General features: G+C 38.5%; 1 protein-coding gene across 1 annotated transcript in view; it reads left to right on the top strand.

Annotated features, from left to right (window-relative positions):
- The window catches only part of LOC102837579 (phosphatidylinositol 3,4,5-trisphosphate 3-phosphatase TPTE2-like), a 113,301-nt gene that overhangs the window by 40,114 nt on the left and 51,888 nt on the right, over positions 1 to 21,299 (top strand). Inside the window, exons 9-14 of the mRNA XM_006877427.1 lie at positions 9,211 to 9,271; positions 10,515 to 10,596; positions 10,706 to 10,794; positions 13,030 to 13,091; positions 14,839 to 14,919; positions 19,459 to 19,564. Coding sequence (XP_006877489.1) covers positions 9,211 to 9,271; positions 10,515 to 10,596; positions 10,706 to 10,794; positions 13,030 to 13,091; positions 14,839 to 14,919; positions 19,459 to 19,564 — 481 coding nt within the window. The remainder of the gene's footprint in view (positions 1 to 9,210; positions 9,272 to 10,514; positions 10,597 to 10,705; positions 10,795 to 13,029; positions 13,092 to 14,838; positions 14,920 to 19,458; positions 19,565 to 21,299) is intronic.

The raw sequence follows: 21,299 nt of genomic DNA, 5'->3' as shown, positions 1-21,299 counted from the left end.
CTGTTGTTGTTGTTGTTGTTGAGTGTCATCGAGTTGATTCTGACTCATAGCGACCCTGTACAGGGTTTCCAAGGAGTGGCTGATGGATTTGAACCCCTGACCTTGTGCTTAGCAGGCCAGTGCTTATGTTACAGCACCATGCCAGGGTTCCTAGTCATCCTTCATTGTTGGTGTGCCCTTGAGTTGGTTCTGACTCATAGAGACCCTGTGTAGGTTTTCCAAGGAACAGCTGGTGAGTTTGACCTGCCAAACTTGCGTTTTGTAGTCTAATGCTTATCCTACCAGGCCACACTAGGACTCCTTGGGAGTAAAATAGTATATCATTGTAGATTTGCATCTCTATGATGGTTCGTGTGCTGAACATCTTTTCATGTATTTAGAGGCCATTTAAGTGTCTTTTTTGTTGATATGTCTATTCAAATCATTTGCCCGTTTTATGATTATTTGTCTTTTTCTTGTTAACTTCTCAAAATATTTGTATACATTTTGTTATTGGATTCTTACGGACACATAGTTTCTGAAGCTATCCTACTAGTGGGTTGCTTGTTTTTTGTATTTATAATAAAATATTTTCTTGAATAAAAGTTTTTTTATTCATCTACTTAATCTTTTAATGTTGTGCTTGGTATTATTATATTAGATAATACATTAAAGGTAGTCATGACAGTGTTGCCCTTGCATTTTTCCCTAAGAATTTTATGATTTTAGTTTGCACAATTAGGTTCTTCAATTCATTTTGATATTTTTGGTGTGTATATGGTATGAGGTATGGATCCTATTTAATTTTTCTGCTTGTGAAAACCCAATAACAACAACTTATTGAAGATGATCTTCTTTCCCCCATTAAATGGATTTAATACCTTTGTCAAAAAGAAGTTGACCATAGATATGTGTGTTAATTTCTGGAGTCTCAATTCTACTCCATAGTTTATGTATCTATTTTATACAGGTATTAAGCTGTTTCATATATTTTAAAGCTAGTACTGTAGCTTTATAATATATTTTAAAATCAGGACGTGTTCTGGTACGTTGTTCTTTTCTTTCAGCATTGCTTTAGCTATTCTGGGTCTCTTGCCTTTCCATTTCCTTTTCATCTCTGTAAAGAGACTATGGGAATTTTGATCAGTAACGTGTTAAATCTATATATCACTTTAGATTTTAATCTAATCAATAGTTATTATTCCAATCCAAGAACCACTACTCATCTTTCAGTATGTCATACTGTGGTGTTTTATGTGTTGCTGTGATACTTGAAGCTGTCACTGGTATTTTAAATACCTGCAGGGTCATGTGTGGTGAACAGTTCTTAGTGGAGCTTTTGACTAAGGCAGACTATGAAAACAGAGAGGCTGACCACTTCTGAAGGGCTAACCACTGAAAATTGTATGAATAGCAACAGAACACTGGCAATAGGTATAGTGCTAGAAGTTTAGGTCCTCAGGTTTAAAAGAATTCAAAATATGATTCGGCAAGAGCTGCCTCTTCAAAGTAGACTTGACCTTAATGATGTGAATGGAGCAAAGGTTTCAGAACCACCTCAAGAACAGACTTGATGCATTAGACACTAAAGACTGAAGACCAGAAGAGTTGTGGGATGACATCAAGAATATCATAGGTGAAGAAGGCAAAAGATCATTAAAAAGGCAAGAAAGAAAGAAAAGACTAAATTGGATATCAGAAGAGACTCCCATACTTGCTCTTGAGTATAAAGAAAGTAAAGTGACTGGAAGAAATAGGGAAGTAAAAGCACTAAACAGAAGATTTCAAATGACAGCTCAAAAAGACAAAGCCAAGATTTCCAAGGTTGTAATCTTTATTGGTGCAGATCACTACATCTTTCTCTTGTGGAGTAGCTGGTGGGTTTGAAATGCTGATCTTTTGGTTAGCAGTTGCAAGCTTACCGCTGCTCCACCAAGGCTTCTTGTTGAGTTAATATTTTATAAACAGAAATTTTGGCAGATTTAGGAAATGCCTAAATTTAGGTGGAGATTACTGTAATAAGACTTTCAAAGAGTAGGAAATATTTCCTACTTACATCTCAAGGAAGAGTTTCAAGAATTGTAAACTTAGTAAGAGTTGATCTATTGAGAAAAGCTGGGTATTATCTGTTGTTGTTGTTCAATGCCGTCGAGTTGATTCCGACCCATAGCGACTCTGTATAGGGTTTCCGAGGAGCAGCTGGTGAACTTGAACCACTGACCTTGCAGTTCAAACGACTTTGCCCACAGTGCCACACCAGGACTCCTACCATCCTAAAAATCTTTTAGTTGCCTTTTAGTTTCTACTTGGTACAGTTGAGTATTTCTTACTCTGGTCAAGGACAGCAACTCTCTAAATGGTGACAAACGAAAAGAAATGTTGTTTCTTGGCAGAGTTGTAACATTTCCCTTGATGCTTTGTGTCACTTTCCAGTTAATTTGGGTAAGTGGCATTTAGAGTCTTCATGTGAACTACTTCATCTGATCAGAAAGCACAACTGTACATCATATACCTATTAAGTCAAAGGTAGACTCACACAGAAAACTCAAATCCCTAAGATCTTTTGTTTAGACATTGGAAAAAGTATGAAAGTGATTAAAAAATTCCCGAGGCTTATCCATGTTTGGTGCGGTATTATAGGATACGCACTGGACTACTAACTGTAAGGTTGTCAGTTCAAATCCATAAACCCCTTGGAAATCCTATACAGGGTCTCTATGAGTCAGAACTGACTCAAGAGCACTTAACAACCATGCAGGTATGTTAATTTCTCCATGAAAATACAAATGCTGGCTGTCCTTATGTATGGGCTCATTAAAGAAAGCTTCACATAAATCTGCTACTGAAAGAATGAAGGACAAGACAATGTTCTAATGGTTACATGATATTTCCTTTTCTGGTGTGATGCTGTGGGGTTAATGTGCTGGACTGAAAAATCAGTTTGAATCACAAGGTTGGTGGTTCAAGCTTACCAACCACTCTTCAGAAACCCTATGCAGGGTTGTTGTGGGTCAGAACCGACTCTACAGCACCTAACAAAAATGATAGATAGTTTGGTAAAATGGAGGGTCAGAGAAAAAAGGAAGACCCCCCAATGAGATGGATTGGCCCAGTGGCAGCAGTGATGGATTTAAATGTAGCAACAATTGTGAGGTTGGCCCAGGACCAGGCAGTGTTGTGTTCTGTTGTGCACAGGGTTGCGATGAGTCGATACCTACTCGATGGCACCTAACAACAACAACAAATGATAAATATTTAGGTGTCATTCACAAGGTTAGTTTGAGCCTCAAGGTCGGTAGTTAAAACCCACCAGCTGCTCCTTGGAAACCCTATGTTGTTTTTGTTAAGTGCCTTCCAGCTGGTTCCGACTCATAGCAACCCTGTATAGGACTTCCGAGGAGCAGCTGGTGAACTTGGACCACCGACCATGCAGTTCAAACTGACTTTGCAGTCCAGTGCATTGACCCACAACACCACACCAGGAAACCCTATCCAGGGTTGCTATGAGTTGGAACTAACTCGATGTATCTCAACAACAACATTTTAAGAACCCACCAGCAGGTCCAAAGGAGAAAACTGTGACAAGATGTTACTTCTGTAAAGATCGTTGCTGTTAAGTGCTATCAAAGTCGGTTTTGACTCATTGCCATCCTCTATAGGGTTTCCAAGGAGTGGCTGGTGGGTTTGAACTGCCAACCTTGAGGTTAGCAGCCCAGTGCTTATCCTACAGCACCACACCAGGCTTGGAAATCCTAAAAAGCAGTCAATAGTCTGTCCTATTGTTATGGGTTCGAATCCCAAAGAAAGATGATGACCACTATAATGTCCAATTTAGATAATTTTATTGGCACGGCAGACAGCTATAGCCAGATGGCAGGAGACAATGAATTCTCCAGGCCTGCCATGCAAGTTTATATATGCTAAGTTCCTGGCTCAGGGTCTAAGGGCTTATCTAAAGGAATTTGTTGAAGCAGGGAGTACAGATGCAAAAACATCGGATTAGTCAGCTCACAGGAACACTAGATAACAATTAACAGGGTAAGTGTGGCCCCATGAGTTCAAATAACGATACCATACAGTAAACACCACCTGTGAGGCTTGTTTCTGCCCTCTCCGCCTCAAGGCTAGGGGAGCCATGCTGGTTTTAGAAACTCTGAGTTCTCAAGGAGCTCTATTGTTTCACTATTGCTGTTGTTAGGTGTCACTGAGTAGGTTCCTACTCACAGCAACCCTGTAGGTGTTTGTTGGTTTTATTATAAGTAATACAGCAACAAATATCTCGAGGCATAACGTTTTTCTGGATAGAATTCTAGAAATGACATTTTCTGGTTAAAGAGTATTAATATTTTAAAAATATTATTTTGTTGTTAATAATAATATACACACAAAGCATACACTACAATCTAACAGTTTCTGCATGTACTATTTCTGGAGTCTTAGTGTGGCGCTGTAGGGTAAGCAACCCACAAGGTCGATTTGAATCACAAGGTCGGTTGTTCAAACTCACCAGCCACTCCTCAGAAACACTATACAGGGTCACTGTGAGTCAGACCAGACTTGATGACACTTAACAACAACTACATGTACTATTCATGACACTGATTGCATCCTTTGAGTTATGCAGCCTTTCTCACCCTCCTTTCTGAGTTGTTCTTTCCCTATTAGTATGAATCCATTGCCCCCTAGTGTTCTTATCTAATATTTCAAGTCACTATTGTCACTTTGATCCTATGCAGGTCCCATATTTCTTAAAAGAACATAGTGTTTAAGGCTTACTAGTTAAGCTAGTAAACTGGTGTGTTAAACTAGTTATGCTAGTAAACTAGTTAAACTAGTTAGACTAGTAAATTAAGCTGATGTGGTGCTGTGGATTAATGCACTGGAGTGCAAAATGAGTGTGACCCGCAAGCTCGATGGTTCAAGCTCACCAGCTGCCCCTCAGAAACCCTATACAGGGTCACTATGGGTCAGAACTGACTCGACGGTACTTAACAACCACAACAACAAGTTAAGATAAACTATTGTTTCATTTTAAGAAGACTTCAGGAGATACTTTTTGTTTTGAGGTTTAAAGTTTATCTCAGGGCAGTAGTTTAAGGAGGATATCTAACTTTCACAGCTCCAGGAAATCGGAACAGAATTTGAAATTCTGTTCTGCATTTTCCCCCTTTTATCAGGATTCTTCTATGAAATCTTTGATCAAAATTCTCAGTAACAGTAGCCAAGCATCATTCAGGCTTCTAGTCTCATGGAAAAGAAGGCTGTTGTTCATGGAAGCAATTAACCACACATTTCATATCCTCTTCTTGTTCCTGATGCTCGAACACCAATGTCCACTGCCTTACTGCTCATAGCAGCCAAAAAGTAGAAACAACCTAAATGCTCATCAACAGCTGAATGGATAAACACAGTGTGATACATACACACACTAGAATGTATCTATTCTGCTCAGCCAGTAAGAAAAATGAAGTCTTGATTCGTGCTACAATATGGATGAATTTGGAAGACATTATACTGAGTGAAATAAATCAATCACAAAAGGAGAAATATTGTATGAACTCACTTGTAAAAAGGCAAATGTATAGAGAACAAAGTATGCTAGGAGTTACCAAGGGTGGTAGAGAGGGGACAGGAGGGTTCACGGAAATGTCACACTGATTAAGAATAGGACCACACAGCTGATTGTTATAATCACCGTCAATAAGTTGCACACCTGTAAAAAGTTGAATTGGCTAAAGTTGTGTGATATATTTACAACAACAACCACAAAACCCTAGAAGAGTAGCTGCTGAGGCTGCTGATGTACAACCCAAAACCTCATGGGATTTGCTTTGTTGTTTGGAGGGTTTAGGGTCATGTTTTCATAGGCCCTCCCAGTTAATGACTCTAATATCATATTTAGTGCATCTGTTTTTGCTGCATTGTGTAGAGCCTGGGTCCTAAAAGCTTGCAAGCTACCATCTAGGGCACAGTCAATTTCTATTTGCCTGGAGTAGGAATAGTTTTGAAGTTTTTAATAATTTCAAATTGTCATTTAAGAGATTGTATCAGCAATAAATGAAAGATTTTATTTTTATGCCATTGTTGTTGTTAAGTGCCGTCGAGTCGGTTCCGACCATAGCGACCCTGTACAGGGTTTCCGAGGGTGTAAATCTTTATGCCATATGTGCTTCTTATTGATAAGTGTCGTTGAGTCAGTTCCAACTCATAGCGACCCTCCATAAGGTTTCTGAGGAGTGGCTGGTGGGTTTGAACTGCCAACCTTGCATTTAGTAGTCCAGTGCTTATCCTACAGTGCCACATCAGGACTCCATATTTGTTAGCATTGTATTTTTTCATTAGAAAGGAAAGGGATAATTTAATGGGTAAAATGGTATCATTGTTACTTTGATTTCTTTTTTGCTAAGACTGAGCATCTATGTAGAATGTTAGCTAGTTGGATTTTATTTTTTGTGATTTGTTTATTATGTCCTCAGCCCATTTAGCTATAAGAAGAGAGGGTATCTTTAAGTTGTCAATGAATGTTATTAATTTATTAAACTAGGTATTGTTGTTGTTGTTGTTATGTGCCGTGGAGTCGGTTCCGACTCATAGCGACCCTGCACAGGGTTTCCAAGGCTGTTAATCTTTACGGGAGCAGAACGCCTCATCTTTCTCCCGCGGAGCAGCTGGTAGTTTCGAACTTGCTGACCTTGCGGTTCGCAGCCTGATTCGTAACCACTACGCTACCAGATAATCCCCATTAATTCATTTGTATTTGAAAAATCTTTTCACTCGTTCCTTGTCTGTTGTATTTTAGAAATATTTTAAACAAAAAATTTCAATTTTTTATGTAGTCAAACCTAAACCTATTGATTCATACAACTGATCAATGTTCAGTTGTATTTCTGAAAGACGTTTGTTTATAATATTTGATTCTTCAATTCATCTGTATTTTATTTTAATATAAGGGTTTTCATGAATTTTTAAATTATATAAGGTTTATTTACTCTTTCCCTTGCAATATGCAATATGCAAACCCTGAGTGTTGATTTTTTGGGGACTTATTACTTTCTCCTGACAGGGATACCACTGTAACAAATTGATCACTTTGACTCCCTAGTTTTTATTTTCCTTCAATATTAAACCAGTTAACATTGCTAGGTTATTATGTTGTTAGGTGCTGACTCATAACAACCTTTTATACAACCCTCACAATCACTGCTATGCTCGAGCCCATTGTTGTTGCCACTGTGTCAATCCATCTCATTTGGGGTTGGGGGTATTCCTCTTTTTCGCTGACCCTCCACTTAGGTGGTGGCTATGTGCCGTGGAGTCTGGTCCAACTCACAGCGATCCTGTATAGGGTTTCCAAGGCTGTAAATCTTAACGGGAGCAGAAAGCCTCATCTTGTTCCCGTGGAACCACTGGTAGTTTTGAACTAGCTGACCTTGACTCGTAACCACTACGTTACCAGAGCTCCTTGACCCTCCACTTTGCTAATCATAATATCCTTCTCCAGGGACTGGACCCTCCCGATAACATGTCCAAAGTATGTGAGACAAAATCTTGCCATCCTCCTTTCTAAAGAGCATTCTGACTGTTCTTATTCCAAGACAGATTTGTTCAGTCTTGTGATTGTGGTTTATTTGGAGTCCTGATGCACTAATCTGCAAGGGCAGTTTGAATCAATCACCAGCTACTCCTCGGAAACCCTACACAGGGTTGCTATGAGTTGGAACGGACTCTACAGCACTAACAACAACAGTGGTGTATTCAGTATTCTTTGCCAACACCACAATTCAAAGGCGTCAGTTGTTATTCCGTCTACCTGATCCATTATCTAGCATTTGCATGCTATGAAAGTACTGAACTTAGTGGTAGTCATTTGTGTTGTTGCAAAAAGGCTTATACTTGTGTGTGATGAGAGTTTAGGATGGATACGTTTGTGGGAAATATTGGATTAGTATGGTGCTATGGTGTGGCGTTGTGGGTTAATGCGCCAGACTGCAAAGCCATTTGAACTGCAAGGTCGGCGGTTCAAGCTCACCAGTTGCTCCTCGGAAACCCTATACAGGGTTGCTATGGGTCAAATCGACTCGATGGCACTCAACAACAACAACATTAACTATTTTAAAAAAAGCAAACACTATTTTTCATATTTTTAAAGTTAATACATATATAGGAGTGTGATTGTTCCATACGATAAGCTCTGAACTGCAAGCCACATGCGTCACAGTTGGAACCTGCCAGCCACTCCATGGAAAAAAGATGAGGCTTTCTGCTCCTGCAAAGATTTAATGCCTCGGAAACACTTAATAGCAACATACACATATATGGAACGATTAAAATATATATGTGTAAAATATTTATAATTTGTTGTTGTCAAGTACCATCGAGTCAGTTCCGACCCATAACGACCCTGTATAGAGTTTCCAAGGAGGTGTTGGCGGGTTTGAACCACCAACTTTGCAGTTCAAACTAACCTTGCAGTCCCTCACATTATCCTGCAGTGCCACATCAGGATTCCAAAATAGTTAGAATACACACATTCATTTTATAAAACGTGAAAACAGAGATGAACCAAAAAAAAAGTTAAATGTTCCCACATTACCACAACTTACCTAAATTTGTTATCATTTGCTTTTTGTTATTATGCATAATACACATAATTATATTTTGTGTACTTATTTAAATAGTGCTTAAGTAGATGGGCATATTCAGATAATTATCCAAAAGACAAATCTATCCAGAATTAAATCTAAACAGGAGCCATGCTACGATGAATTCATCAGGTGGAACAAATTTGCCTAAAGCTGGTTAGACTTCTACTTTCGTTTTCTGGTAGCTTCACCAGTGTGTTTGTAGGATGGAGGCCACTCAGAGGAGCCAAGCACACCTTGTGGGTGATTAGAAAGCCTGTCAGTGATTTAGACATATCTTGGAATGTACATACCCTAATATTCCTTGAATCACCCCTGTTGTTGTTGTTGTTAAGTGCCGTTGAGTTGGTTCCGGCCGATAGCGACCCTGTATAGGGTTTCCAAGGAGCAGCTGGTGAGCTTGAACCACAGACCTTGCAATTCAAATGACTTTGCAGTCTGATGCATTAGCCCACACAGCGCACACCAGGAATCACCCCTAGAGGGTGCTAAATTAGAGAAAGAAAATTAAAGATGATAAGCATTTCAGGTAACTCCTAGAAAATGGCTGATGGTGGTACATATATAAGATTCATGTCTATCTTTTTAGGAAGTTGTACGGTTCCTGGATACGAAACATCGAGACCATTATATGATCTACAATCTGTGCAGTATGTACCTGACAAGATATTTTGCTATTTTCTATTAGAAAATAGATCTCTGCTTATAAGAGGATGATTCCGGTTTTACATTTCATTTAACCTTAAATGTTTGGTGATAGTGGAGTGTGAATTCAAAAATCTCCATCCTGCCTTACCCACTTTGGTAGGAAAGGATAGCACAATACACAAAGTGCCCTGTGGGGAGAGTATTAGCAGTCAGTTGTAATCAAAGAGGCTGTATAGAGACAGAAGAATTTTAGGGAAAATTTACTCTAGTGGTATTAGGTTTTGAAAAATATTTCTGTCTTTCCTATCAGATTGTGTCTTAAAGAAACAGACCATTGAGCAATGCCTTCTCCAGTCAATTAGGGTTAAGTTGTTAAGAGAACAGAGCCCTATATGAAAAACACCCTTTAGAAAACAGCTTACTTCCCTCACCTGTCTACCTTTATCATTATAAATAGATCGTGTTAGGGGGTTATTGTTTTTGTTGTTGTTATGTGCCATTGAGTTGGTACTGGCTCATAGTAAATTAAACACTAACTGGTCCTTGGCCAACCTCACAATCATTGCTACACCTGAGCCCATTGCAGCTGCCACTGTGCCAGTCCATCTCACTGGGATCTTCCTCTTTTTCTCCAACACTCCACCTTACCAAAAATTATAACGTTCTCCAGTGACTGGTCCCTCCTGATACTATTTCCAAAGTATGTGAGATAAAGTCTGGCCATCCTGGATCCCAAGGAGCACGCTGACTGTACTTCTTCCAACACAGATCTATTTGTTTGTGTTTTTAGCAGCCCATGGTACTTTGAATATTCTCCTCCAATACCATAACTCAAATGCATCAATTCTTCTGCAGTCTTCCTTGTTCACTGTGTGAGATTATTGAAAATATCATGGCTTGGGTCAAGAACAAGCATTTTGGTCAGCCGCATTTCCTCCGGCTCCATAGTTTATAACTCTCTTACAATAAAATAATGAGTAGTTTTCTCGAGAGTTGAAAGTAAGGCCTGTTAAATAAAGTGAAATAAGTTGGGCTTGTGATTTTTAAGCTTACTGGAAAGGGATAAGCATTACTATTCATCTGCTTGTGAGACTCAGCGTTTTATTTAGGGTAGGAAAAGCCATTATAAAGCTTCTTTTATAAGTGGATAAGGAGTTTCTGTTATAAAAGTGCAGCTGTTCATAACCTGGTCATTTACTGTGTTCATCAGGCACAGAGATATAACCTTGGTATCATTAATTTTAGGTGAAAGAGGCTATGATCCTGTGCACTTCCACCACAGGGTCCATAGAATCATGGTTGATGATCACAATGTGCCCTCTCTGAGGTAACGTGTATCTAAGCAGTCATGAGAAGAGGGTTAAATACATTGGGCCTTGATATATTTTTTTTTTAAACTATCTTAATTCAACAAAAAATCTTACGTTTGCAATCAGTGAGATGGTGACATTCACAAAGGAAGTTGAAAAATGGATGGCTGAAGATGAAGAAAACGTCGTAGTGATTCACTGTAAAGGGGGGAAAGGTAATAACATTTTTCTTTTTCTTTTTCTCTTTCTAAAAAACTTGAAAAATGCTTTAAAGCACATGAACAAAATTGTTCTTAATCAACATTAATAGCTATTGTAGTTTAAAAATATATGCTTCAGAACTGAAGGAATGGGGAGAAAAAGGAAAGGCAGAAGGGACAGAGGGGAAAAAACAAGAAAACAGGAGTTGAAGGAAAAAGTGAACATATTTTTCTTGTTTATGAAGTATTGAAATTTCTTTGTTTTTAATTGACTAGTGTGTATCTGTCAAAATGAAGTCATGTTTAACTTTAGTCAGGGCACTTTTTGTTTTATTTAAAGTTGTTCTTAAACTTTATGAGAATGTTCTAAGATTAAAGGAGCTAACAAAGATGCTATTTCAAAAACAAAAATTGTACTAGAGTTTTTATCGTATAACAATACAAGGAAGTTTATTTTGATAGGGGTAAAAATAATTTCTAAATCCAACTAATTTATACTCAATATTATTTTCTCTCATTCCAGCATCAGGTTTTAATAATCATCTAAGCATATTTCTCAGTTTTTGACAAATATAAAGAATTACATTTTTGGTGGGCCATAAAACAAGTTTCATATTGATATCTGGGGCAATACAACATTGTCAGACTGCATTTCATAATCTAATAGAATCAAGAGCTAGTTTCAAGTCTATTAGTTAGTAGGCAAGTTCTATGTTTAACTCCATAAATTGAAATATTCTGTATATTCTGCATTTTATAATACAGTGGCTAAAAGAACAAGATAGAGGTTGAACCAAATAAGATAACTCATATTTGATCACTTCTTACTTTGATCAGTATTATTTTGAAAGTAAAAAATGATCAAATATTGGTAATCTCCTATGGTTCAACCTCTATCTTATTCTGTGATTGACTAATTTCCTGCTTAAGGAAACCACTCAATTAAGATTTTGGTTTTTTCTTTTTTCCCAGAAGGAGCTTATATTATCCTAGGTTCCCCTGTTTTTACTGATTTTTCTTTAGGGCTGTTTGTAGATGCCCTGTTCAGTTGGTAGGTAGCCCTTAGTGCAGCCTCTTTGTGTAAGTACCTATTCATCTTACCAGTAGTATCAGGATATTCAAAAGATTTTATTATTGACTTATATAAGGTTTTTAAATAGTATGAATGTTAACTTTTTGTTAGTAGTAACTATTACAGATGTCTTCTTTAAACGTTTGCTTTTAAAATATGATATGGCAGTGTTTCACAAACTTTATTGTAAAATAAATGTATTAGACTATAAAAAGCATTTTTGATGGAATACATTAGAATAGAAAATGCAAAATATAATATTTATATCATTTTAGTATCATGTTTAAGAAATCTGCCTCTACTCTCAAGTAATAAAGATATTCTCCTGCATTTTTTTCCTAAATACATTTAAGTTTCATTTTTTACATTTAGATCTTAAATCTAATTAGAATGTGGTTGTGGGAGGTGGTTCCCATATGGATAGTCATTTGTACCAACAGTATTTATGCTAAATTCATTTATTCTCGATTGCTTTCCTCAGTCATATACCAAGTTCCACAAAAGTTTGGAACTGTTTCTAAGTTCCCTAAGCTGTATTGTTATGACCTATAGCTTTGCATTATATATCTTGATAATGCCAGAATTGTCATCGCATTTCATGGAACTTTACTCTTCCATACAGTTTTAGAATAATTTTGTGAAATTCCATAATAATATGTTAAGGATTTTTATAGGAACTGCATTGAATTTCTAGACTAACTTGACAAAAATTGATAGCTTTGCAATATCAAGTTGTATGCAAAATATCTTTTTCTTTATTTGAATCATTATATCTGTCCTTCAATACTACTTTATCATTTTCTTCATAATTGTCTTATACATCTTTTGTTAAATTCATTCTTAGACATATTGCTACTATAAATGAAATCTTTTTAATTTTAAGTTGTTTTCAGTTTTTGATATTACAAATAAATGCTGCTATGAAATATGTGTTTCTTGAACTCATATTTCTGTTTTGTACATATGCCTTAGACTAAAATTGCTGTCTTTAGGTAATGAACTTTCAATTTTAATACATAGTGCCCTCTGGTTTCCAAAAAGGCTGGACCACTGATATTGTATGAAATTTTCAATATTTCCAAAAAAAAGTCACCATCATTTGGCATTATCAGTCTTTTTCTCTTTATAAACACTAACTTTGTCAGTGGCTCCTTAAACTAATTTCTTTTCTTCCCTAGGGAGAACTGGAACTATGATTTGTGCCTGCCTCATTGCTAGTGAAAAATTTAAAACTGCAGAGGTATAAAAGTTGCTACTACAAACTCTGCCTTATGCTGATTGAATTTGTTAGTTCTGAGATCTCACTGTAGGATTTAAGATTATTCTATGAATCACGGTACTTAAATGAAAATTGTAACTAGAGGAAAAGTTATTAGAAAGGGTTATTTTGATACTTATTTAACTTGTAGTTACTGGGAGTTCTGGTGTGGTGCTGTGGGATGGTGCACAGGACCACAAGGTCAGTTTATACCTCAAGGTCGGCACTACTGGGAAACCCTATACAGGGTTGCTATGAGTCGGACCCGACTCGATGGCACTTAACAACAACAACAACAACAAGAACAACAACAGTAGTGACTGACCTAGGTACCTCTTACTAGGGTGTAGTAAGAAAGGCCTCTACCTCAGGCATAAAATTAGAGGGAGTGCCAAGAACCTCAGTATTCAGGATAAGTACTATTTTATATAGTATTTTGTAAAATCAAAATGAATGTAAACAATCCATGACAAACCTAATATCATTGTTTCAATAAAACAGGATCTGACAGAGCCAGAAATAGGGGAGGCAATTTGGCAACCAACATGCCTCCCTCCCTCCACTAACCCTAGTCACAGCACAAAGAAGGTTAAGAACCATGCTTCCAAAGGTGGAAACCGCCAGACATATTTTGATTTTAGAATAACAACATTCAGGAGAGACTTTGTTCTGAATGAGAAAATGATATTTTTTATAAAAATTTCTGAGGATATTCAAGATGCTTTAGGAAACTTGAGTCTAATTGATCTTGCTGTTATTTTTCTGAGCAGACAGAGCGGGTGGACTATTTCCACCCCTAATAGTCTCTTTCTGCCATAACCCTCCAGAGAAGTTACCATTCACAGGACTCACTATTTCACTCGGGATGGAATCAAGATAAAAGAAACTGTGAATTATGCCCATTGCTCTCAATTTGACCACTTTCTTTTGTTCTACTTGAGACACCAGGGGTTGACAATGGGTGCTCTAAGACAGTGTTTGACAAACTGTGAATCATAATGTATCAGTGAAGTATCACATCAATTTACTGGAGTGTGACCAACATTTTTTAAAAAAACAATGGACTAGATTAGGATAGAAAATATCAAACAGTATGTTTTCTGAAACTTGTGTTTCAGTTATGTGTACATATGCATGTTTATGTATATGTGTGTATCTAGTTGGTTTATTAATATGGATATGTGGATTCGAGTTTTAAACTGTTGTTGTTAAGTGCCTTTGAGTCAGTTCTGACTCATAGTGACTATGTATAGGGTTTCTGAGGAGTATCTAGTAGATTTGAGCCATTGATCTTGTGGTTAGCAGCCCAGTGCTTAGCCTACAGCATCACACTTGGACTCTTAGTTTTAAACAGAAAATGTTTAAAACCACTGATCTAGAACCCTAGATTGAGAATCAGGAGACCTGTGTCCCAGGGCCTGTTCTGTTTGTCTGTCTCCATGGTACATAACTTAGCTTTCTTTTGGTCTTAGTCTTGTTAACTGTGGGAAGGATTGAAAGAAGGACTGGACCAGACAGTCCTTAAGGTTCCCAGATTTTAAGTTCTATTCTTTATGAGGCTTTGGATGAGAGCAGGCTAAAACATGTCTTTGTTAATTTTGGGTAGCCTTTGCCCAAAGACCCCACTGACTTAAGGAAATCATGTGCCCTTGAAAACTTTAAGAATGCTTTACATAGGAAAGGGAAGATATGCGGATGAACCACGTTTGGATTTTCCCCTTTTCTTTAGGAAAGCCTGTATTATTTTGGAGTACGCCGCACAGATAAATCCACCAGCTCTAAATTTCAGGGAGTAGAAACACCTTCACAGGTAAGTTTTCTTTTTTAAAAAGATCGGGTCATGGTTCTTTGTAGGAACAGTCTAAGAGTGACACTTATTATTTGGTTTCACTTTAGACTCTTCTCCCTGCTGATCAGACAGTAGCGTCCAAGTGTCCTACTACAGGCTCAGAGCCCAGGAAGCACCCACAGGGTTCTCCTCAGAGCATTCTGCGTTCCATTTTCTATTAATTACTGTGTACCAAGTCCCTAAGCCTCCCTGAAGTAGAAAAGTCACAGCCCTGAGATTCCAGACCCCTGAAGATTATCTAAAATCGCCAACCTTTTACTTTCCTATGGAAAGGAGCTGAATTTTCATAAGCCCTTACTGGGTCAATTCAATCTGTATAAGATTTGAAAGAAAAAGCAAGGAGGGAAATTATCATTTTTTAAAAACCTATTGTTGTTGTTAAGTGCCATCGAGTCGGGTCCAACCCATAGCGACCCTGTACAGGGTTTCCAAGGGTGTAAATCTTTACGGGAGTAGAAAGCCTCATCTTTCTCCCACTGAGCGGCTGGTAGTTTCGAACCGCTGACCTTAAGGTTCGCAGCCCGATTTGTAACCACTACGCTACCAGAGCTCCTATTACATAGTAGATAATATTACAGTTTTACATATATGTTGTTGTTGCTGAGTGCCATGGAGTTGGTTCCAAATCATAGCGACCCTGTATAGGGCTTCCAAGGAGCGGCTGGTGAGTTGGAACTGCCAAACTTGTAGTTCAAACTGACTTTGCAGTCCAGTGCTTTAACCCACAACACCACACCAGGACTCACTTACATATATGAGGGAACTTTATAAAGTTTGTGGGAAAAAGTCCATTATCTTTTAATTCCATTTCCTCATGAACTTTTTGAAGCCCTCTTGTATTATCTCATTTAATGCTCATAAAACCCATGAGACATTTCTTTTTAAAATATTTTATTATGGAAATTTTCAAACATACAGAAGTCAAGAGAATCATATAATAAATCCCTTTCTACTCACCATGCAGCTTCGACAGTAATCTCACCACAGCCAGGCATGTCTCATCCGTTCTCTGCCCACTCTCCTCACCCCTCACAGTCCCATTAAATCTGAATTGTTCTGAGGCACGTCCTAGTCATCATACTATTTTATACCATAATAGGACATATATTAAGATAAAGACTCTTTAAAAGTTAACATGACCTAAAAATCACAGACATAACATGTTGCTGTTGTTGTTGTTCAGTTTTGTCGAGTTGATTCTGACCCACAGAGAATCTGTATAGGGTTTCCAAGAAGCAGCTGGTGAGCTTGAACCAGCTACCTTGCAGTTCAAACCAACTTGGCAGTCCAGCACATTATCCTGTTGTACCATACCAGGACTCCATTTCTAACATATACTGTACCTTAATTGTTGTTGTTAAGTGCCATGGAGTAGATTCCAACACATAGCAACTTGTATAGGGTTTCCAAAGAACAACTGGTGTGCTTGAACCACCGACCTTGAGGATCAAACCAACTTTGCAGTCCAGTGCATTAACCCGCAGCGCCATACCAGGACTCCCTCATATCTTAATAATATCAAAAGTCTAGTTCATATTTAACTTTTCATAATTTCATTTAAATTTTTTTTAAAAAGCTTTAAATCTGGCTTGTTTCCATCAGCCTCCAACAGGTCCACATAATTCATTTGACTTAAGATTCTTATTCCTTTAATTTGTAAACCCCCACCTTTCTTTTTTATTACTTATAATTTTCTTATTAACAATACCAGGACACTTATCCTATACAGCTTACAACATTCTAAACATTGCTGAGCCTTGCTAAAGGCTTTATGTTCATTAATTCATGTTATCTTCTGATCGACCCTATGAGCAGGCATTAATCTAATTCCCAGTTTATAGATTGAGGTTCAGAGAAATTAATTTTTTAAACCAATAACTCAGATGTAGGTTGTAATACTCTGAAGGCCATTATTTTCCATGATGTGAATTGAATAGGGAATTAATCTCTAACCTTGTTAGGAAGGCACTCTAACTGATGACCCTATGCCTATATGTTGTTGTTGTTGTTGTTGATAAGTGCCACCATGGAGTCAATTTCAACCCATAGCGACCCTGTATAGGGTTTCCAAGGAGCTATATAGTTAAGGAGCTCTGGTAGCGTAGTGGCGCTCCACGGGAGAAAGATGAGGCTTTCTACTCCGGTAAAGATTTACACCCTCGGAAACCCTGTACAGGGTCGCTATGGGTCGGAACCGACTGGATGGCACTTAACAACAACAACAACATAGTTTGGGGCAAAAGAACTCAGGATTAGCCACTGCTACTTATTCACCACACCAAAACAAAAAAGATAGCCATAGGCTAAAAGTAATACACAAACTTTCTGAAGACCAATTCTGATTGCGCCATTCCCAGTCTCAAAAAAAAAACAAACGTAATGGTCCTCACTGCCAATGTAAATAAATACTCATATTTTAACCTGGCTCTCAAGATCTTCTACAATTTGATTTTTCCACCCTTTTCATTCATTATTTGCAATTACATATCCCACTCTCTAATATTAACACATTTGTAGTATTTGCTATTCCCCTAAGCCTGTCAACAGAGTCCTGGTGTGGTGCTGTGAGCTAATGTGTCAGACTGCAAAGTCGTTTGAACTGCAAGTCAGTGGTTCAAGCTCACCAGCTGCTCCTTGGAAACCCTATACAGGGTCGCTATGGGTCGGAATCAACTCCATGATGGCACTTAACAACAACAGCAACAAGCCTGTCAACACTTCATACTCACCGACTGTTGCTCATAGAATCTCCTTCCCTTCCCAGTCTGATGCAGTCTCTTGTTCTTCAAGTTCTTCCAGTCTTTCCTGTTTCCTTTAGGAATTTGCATCACTTTTCCTTGTTCTTTAGCAATTTGAATTGACCACTTCCCTATCCCCTTTGAAGGTCAGAACCACATCTTACCCATCTTTCTATCCTTTGCATACCAAGGGCCCTATTACCCTCTTTGTTTGTAGAGCATACTTACTTAAAAGTGTGTCGGTTGTATTAAATTCCTCTATAAAAATCGTATTGTTATCAGCTGTAGGAGAATGAATAATGAGAACAAAAGCAGTTTGAGGGCCATGTGAGATTATAAACCTTTAGTGAGAGGTGGAGAATCTGGTGGAAGGAGCCAAGTAAATGCTAGTTATTGTTTCTTCAATGTGTCTCACTGTACATCTCCCCTACCTGTTTCTTCTGGAGTCATGCAGTTTTCCTAACTTTAGTCCAGAACAGGAACATCATAGCTTATAGTTGTATCTCTTCTGATTCACTGGGTTAGCAATGTAAGGGCTCAGCTTCAGCCTTTAGAGTCATGTTGGCAAGGCCCCATGTAACGTAGTCATGTTGGCAAGGCCTCTGTAACGTAGTAGTTTCAGATTCCATCACGTTCTAACCGTGTTTTGTGGGCCATTACATGACCTGAATTTCATCTGCTCCTAATCTTGTCTCATGGCCAGCCCTTTCCAATGGAAACCATGCCAATTAAATTTACTAACACTGCCCATGAGTGAGGGAAAGTCTGCAAATTTGTAAATCCTCTGGATTTAGAACTGTAGTGGGAAGGTGAAAGATTCAAGAAGAGCCCTGATGAGCAGTTTGTGATAGGAGAGGCTTAGAGGATTCCAGGTCTTATGAAAATAGTATTAGGGAACTGGAGGTTGAAGAAGCTTTTAGCTGTCAGAGACAAAAAAAGAAGGACATATAATCTACAAATGACTTATGAAGCTCTTCCTCATGAATTTTCACATATACTGTTCTCCCTGCCAAGTTTGTCCACCAAACCACAAACTTTCCTCTAACTCAGTCACAACTAAGCTTCAACCTCCTTATTTCACAATTTCTTTAATAGTGAAATTAACCTTAGCTTGCTGTGACATTGTTGTAGCTGTTTGTTGTTTATTCTGGTTAGTTGCCCTTTCAATCATATACAACCTGCAAGCAAAACCTTTCTCCTTATTTGCTACTTCCCCACAGCAATTCATGTTTTTCAAGGTAGCTATGAAGCAACATATAAAAAATGCCTGCTTACATAATGGAGTCCTGGTGTGGCACTGCAGGATAATGTGCTGGATTGCAAAGTCGATTTCAACCTCAATGTCAGTGGTTCAAACCCACCAGCCACCCTTTGGTAAACCCTATACAGGGTCAGTATTGGCCAGAACCGACTCAACAGCACTTAACAACAACAACAACAGTCATATAATAATGTTGTTCTTAAGAACCATCAAGTAGGCTCCAAATCATAGCACCTGTATAGGGTTTCCAAGTCTTTATGGAAGCAGAAAGCCTCATCTTTTTCCCACAGAGTGGCTGGCTGGCTTGAACCACAGACCTTGTTTTTCTCAGTCCAGTGTTTATCATATGGAGCCAGCATGCTCCCCAGTTACATAATGGACCCCCAATAAACATATCCTAAATTAATTACTGTCCTAAATCAGCTACATGAAAAAAAATTTAAGAAAGCTGACATTAGACTTTTCATCTCCACTAAAATTGAGACTTTTATTATTTTTCAGAGTAGATATGTTGGATATTTTGCCAAAGTGAAAAATGACTATCAGTGGTCTCTTCCTCCAAGAAAATTCCTCTTTGTAAAACGTTTTGTTATTCATTCAATTCATGGTAAGTGCTTTAAGTATAATTGAAGAATTGGGCAGGAGGCTTTTGTTCACAGTGAATCCCAGCTCCTACCTGTCTGTGACAGTGAAGGTTTGATGTCAGCTTGACTGGGTCAGGATTCTCCATTTAGCAGCTAAGCGGTCATTACCACCTCCATGATGAGATCTAATACGAAGCAATCAACCCCATGTTGTGATCTGATGTGATTAGCTCTGATTTGATATTATTGCATGTGTTGTAAATCCTCACTTCTATTGTGTTAATGAGGTCAGATGCAATCTACAGGACTAGGTTGCAACTCGAGTCAATCTCTTTTGAGCTATAAAATGTAAGAGAAGCCAGTGCGCAGAGAGAGAGGGACCTACCACCACCAAGATAGAAGAGCCAGGAGTGGAATTCATCCTTTGGACCTAGGGCTCCTACACTATGAATCTCCTAGATCCAGGGGAAGATTGATGCCAAGATATCAGGAGATCTCCAAAAGAACACTAGGCCTACAGATACTGAAAGAAGATCAAGACCTTTCCCCCCAGAGGTGACAGAAAGAAAGGTTTCCTCTAGAGCCAAAATTCTGAATTTGAACTTCTAGCCTCCTAACCTGTGAGTGAATAAATGTCTGGTTGTTAAAGCCATCTACTTGTGGTATTTCTGTTATAACAGCATCAGATGACTAAGACAGAATTTAGTGCTAGGAGTAGGGTGCTGCTGTAGCAGATACCTAAAATGTGGAAGTGTTTTTGGAATTTGATAATGAGCAGAGGCTGGAAGAGTACTAAACTGCCTACTAGTAAAATCCTACATTGTCTAGAAGAGACTATTAGTGGAATTATGGCTGTCAAATTCAATTATGATGGGGATTCAGAAGGAAATGAGGAGAGCTTTCACAGCAGAGATGGAACATATGGTACAGAGGAGAAATTGCAGCAGCAGAACCATGAGACTGACACAAGATGGCTTGGAAGCCAACCCATGAAAAAAGAGATCTGAGCACCTTCATGTAGGAGGCTTCCTGGTGGAGTGAAGTGCCTCTGAGCACTTGTCGGTAAAGTTAGGCTCTCTAATTCACAGCGCGAGACAGCTAAGCTCTTTCCAGGCAAGGCTTACTGGTGGAGTGGGTACAAGGCTGACCTCTTCTAGAAATCAAGGAACCAGGAAACAGAAGCTGAAGAGACAAAGAATGCAGGAACCAGAGCTGCCTCAGTCTCAAAAGGTAGAATTATGATCTCTGGGGTTTCTAAGGATGGGGCTACAATTTCCTAACTTTCAAAGAGTGGGGCTGCCATTAACCTGAGATTTCTGCCCAAAGCTGAAAGGGCAAGACTGATATGCATAAGGGGGCAGAAAAACAGGGTCTGACAGTACTGAGGGGGTGAGGTCACCTCTTAGGTGGACTAGGAGAATGGGACTGCCCAAGGCCAATGGAGCAGAGTTGCCATTCCAGTGGGTCTGGAAGGCAGAACTAAAACGCAGGGTTAAGGGGCCTTTACCCAGAATCCAGAGTATATGACCAACATCCAGAGTCTGGAGGACATAGCCATTATCTAGATGGTCTCAAGAACGGAGGATTATTTCAAGCCTTGAGAGCTAATAATGTAAATTGTTCTGTTGAGCTTTTAACTTGCTTGGAGTCTATTGTCCCTTCTTGCTCTCCATTTGCCCCTGTTTGTGATGGAAATGTCTACCTTCTGTTTATTCTATCATTGTGTTTTGAAGCAGATAAGGAGCTCTGGTAGCGTAG

Source organism: Chrysochloris asiatica, unplaced genomic scaffold (genome assembly GCF_000296735.1).
Source record: "Chrysochloris asiatica unplaced genomic scaffold, ChrAsi1.0 scaffold00494, whole genome shotgun sequence".
Lineage (NCBI taxonomy): Eukaryota > Metazoa > Chordata > Mammalia > Afrosoricida > Chrysochloridae > Chrysochloris > Chrysochloris asiatica.
This window is presented reverse-complemented; position numbering and strand designations above follow the sequence as displayed.